The following is a 3,152-nucleotide window of genomic DNA, read 5'->3' on the forward strand; positions in this document are numbered from 1 at the left end:
CATGCCTTGGAAGGAGCTCTGGCTCCACAGAGCGGCCACACACCTCTTCTCCCCATCAGCGATTTCCTTGTACTGCCGCTCCCCTCAGGCTACATGCACTTTGTCTGCCTTAGAACCATCTGCCTTTGGAGCTGCCTTCAAGGCTTGCTGGTGGTCCCACAGGCCCCCCAGGGAATTAAAAGATGTCTCTAAAAAAATTTAGACCCAAACACCCAGCCATGAGGCATCATTCCACAGCTAGGAACAGACCAAGCAGGAACCAGCCCCAGCCATTGAGATGGCTGAATGATACTTTTTGCTTTTTAGAACCTGATCGGTGGTTTTGGAAGACACACCAAGAGGATCACCTTTGTCACCAATGGACTGGTCAGCAACCTCAACTCCTATGGAGCAGACATCACGGCTATGTGCAGCGGAGTCACCACCTACATGGCCTACGAAGTTACCAGTGAGTGCAAGCATGGCAATCCTGAGTGTTACTGACCTGGCCTTATTTTCCCTTGGGGTCGTGACTCAGGCACAGATGCTGCTCTTCCACCGTAAAACCCAAAGAAATCCTCCTGCAGAACATCAGCCGAGGTCTTAGGCATCAGCTCATGGGGTTTTGTCTTTCCTTTTTCAGCTTTCCAAGGACCCCAGGTGACTCTGGGATCATGCATTACCCTGGATGTCCTGAGAGCTGTAGAGCTGAAGTACTGCAATAGCAATGGCAATTGGAATGGCAACTGGAACAACCAGTGGAACGGCAAGTGGAACAACAGTTGGAATGGCAACTGGAACAACCAGTGGAATGGCAACTGGAACAACAGTTGGAATGGCAACTGGAACAACCAGTGGAATGGCAACTGGAACAACCAGTGGAATGGCAATTGGAATGGCAACGGGAACAACAGTTGGAATGGCAACTGGAACAACAATTGGAACAACAGTTGGAATGGCAACTGGAACAACAATTGGAACAACAATTGGAACAACAATTGGAATGGCAATTGGAACGGCAATTTCCCGGTGAGAAAACCTTAGCTCTTAGATTTCTCGAACCAAATGGGGGGATCCTGAGCTGCTGCCCAAAGTCAACCCTGGTGCCCTTCTTGCCGAGCACCCCTTCTTTTGAGGGGGTTCAGATGCTGAAAGAGAGTAATGAGAGAGCAGAGAACTCCATGCAAGCCCTTTGGCATGGTATTCCTCCGGCCAGTGCCCTGGTAGGAATCAAACTCTAAAGACAGCAGTTGCAGGAATGATTCACTGAATCCATGAAAAGAATTCTTATGGCCTCTGCCCACTGCGACCGCTTTGATTCTGGGTCCTTTAGAAAAGACTGAGGGAAGCGATGGTCATTAGCTGATGGCCAGCAATCCTTCCATTGTAGCAGAGAATTTTGGAAGCTTTGGTGACATTACAGTCTTCTTTCAAAGACAAAATGTCTTCTTTCCCTTTGCTTTTTAGTCTCAGCAGATTCCCAGCGGCATCTTCAATCACACTCAAGTCATCATCGGTGGCCACTCCCAAATTGTGACCATCAACAGGCAATGGCGTGTGGCTGTCATTGAGCAAAGGAGCTTCAGCGGGTCCTGGAAAACCATCTGGAACTACAACACGGTGAGTGGCAGGGAGGGGGCTCCTTCAAAAAGCATCCATGGAGTTTGGCTGCTGGTACAGCTGGCCCAGGGATGGCGATAGATCCTTTATTCTAGATGTATGGTGCCCACAATTTGTGGGGCAGTGGAACTCAGCATTAATTATGGTTTCCATCCCAACATTACGCCAACATTAACACTTGGAAGAAACTGAATTGTGAGTGCTAAATGCTTTTCTTTTACAGGGTGTCATTGCAACCAAAGTCATGCAACAGAACGCCTGCTACATTTCCATCATGAACAGAAATGAGATGCCCCGCTTTGATAACCTGGCCCACCTGGCACAAGAGAGCAGGGTAAGGTTCGATAGGAGCAGCAGGTTCCTGGCCCCAGAGATGACTGGGCCATTTCGTCATGTGCTGCTTCCTTTGGGGCAGGATCAGGTTGTGTCTTGTGGCAGAGTTTCCTTTCTCTCAACAGTAATGTTGATAAGGACTTTGTTGTAGGAATGCATTTCCAAATGAAAGGAGCTGCATTATTCCTTCCTCCACTTACCCAGAGGATGTTGAGCTGTGCAGCTTGCAGGGCAAACCCGTTCTTTCTGCAGCCCTTCAGTGCTTTCTCGTGCTGCCATTTCCCGTCAAGTTTCACTCACCTTGACTCCCTTAGAATGAGCTCTGCCTTTGGAGCTGCCTTCAAGGCTTGCTGATGGTCCCACAGGCCCCCCAGGGTATTAAAAGGCCTCCCAAAAAGCAGTTGGGAATCAAAGACCCAGCCCTGAGCCATCACTGCAGAGGAACAGGCCTAGCAGGAGCCACCACTCTGCCCGGAGCTTGCTGAATGCTGGTTTTTGATGTTTAGAACCTGATTGGTGGTTTTGGAAGACCTACCAAGAGGATCACCTTTGTCACCAATGGATTGGTCAGCAACCTCAACTCCTATGGAATAGACATCACGGCTATGTGCAGCGGAGTCACCACCTACATGGCCTACGAAGTTACCAGTGAGTGCAAGCATGGCAATTCTGAGTGTTACTGACCTAGCCTCATTTTCCCTTGGGGCATGACTCAGGCACTGTTGCTGCTCTTCCACCTCAAAACCCAAAGAAATCCTCCTGCAGAACGTCAGTCATGTTCATAGGCATCAGCTCATGGGGTTTTGTCTTTTCTGTTCCAGCATTCCAAGGACCCCAGGTGACTCTGGGATCATGCATTACCCTGGATGTCCTGAGAGCTGTAGAGCTGAAGTACTGCAATAGCAATGGCAGCGTCAATTTCCCGGTGAGAACACCTTAGCCCTTAACTTTCTTGAACCAAATGGGGGGAACCTGAGCAGCTGCCCAAAGCCAACCCTGATGCCCTTCTTGCTGAGCATCTCCTCTCTTGAGAGGTTCCTGCTTGACGGTGCAGATGCAGAAAGAGCAATGGGTGAGCAGTGGTTTCCAAGCAAGGCCTTGAGTGTGGCTTTCCTCTGGCCAGTGCTCTAGCATGCATCAACCTCTAAAGGCACCAAATGGCAGCTGTCAGATGCAGCAATCATTCACAGAATCCATGAAAAGAATTCTTACGGCCTCTG

General features: G+C 49.6%; 1 protein-coding gene across 1 annotated transcript; it reads left to right on the forward strand.

Moving 5' to 3' along the window:
• Positions 1 to 1,124: 1,124 nt before the first annotated feature.
• On the forward strand, positions 1,125 to 2,615 carry LOC115912509 (gastrokine-1-like). The gene is made up of 4 exons (XM_030964093.1): positions 1,125 to 1,202; positions 1,447 to 1,599; positions 1,823 to 1,933; positions 2,439 to 2,615. The coding sequence occupies exons 1-4, from the start codon at positions 1,125 to 1,127 to the stop codon at positions 2,613 to 2,615; spliced, it is 519 nt and encodes a 172-aa protein (XP_030819953.1).
• The last annotated feature ends 537 nt before the right edge of the window (positions 2,616 to 3,152 follow it).

Source organism: Camarhynchus parvulus, chromosome 22, assembly GCF_901933205.1.
Source record: "Camarhynchus parvulus chromosome 22, STF_HiC, whole genome shotgun sequence".
Classification (NCBI taxonomy): domain Eukaryota; kingdom Metazoa; phylum Chordata; class Aves; order Passeriformes; family Thraupidae; genus Camarhynchus; species Camarhynchus parvulus.

Bases quoted from the DNA above. Each gene is read 5' to 3' on its own strand.
- LOC115912509 (XM_030964093.1), top strand. From the start codon at position 1,125: ATGCTGAAAGAGAGTAATGAGAGAGCAGAGAACTCCATGCAAGCCCTT. The intron at 1,203-1,446 runs GTAGGAATCAAA...TTTGCTTTTTAG, and splicing joins TTCCTCCGGCCAGTGCCCTG to TCTCAGCAGATTCCCAGCGG. The intron at 1,934-2,438 runs GTAAGGTTCGAT...TTTGATGTTTAG, and splicing joins ACCTGGCACAAGAGAGCAGG to AACCTGATTGGTGGTTTTGG.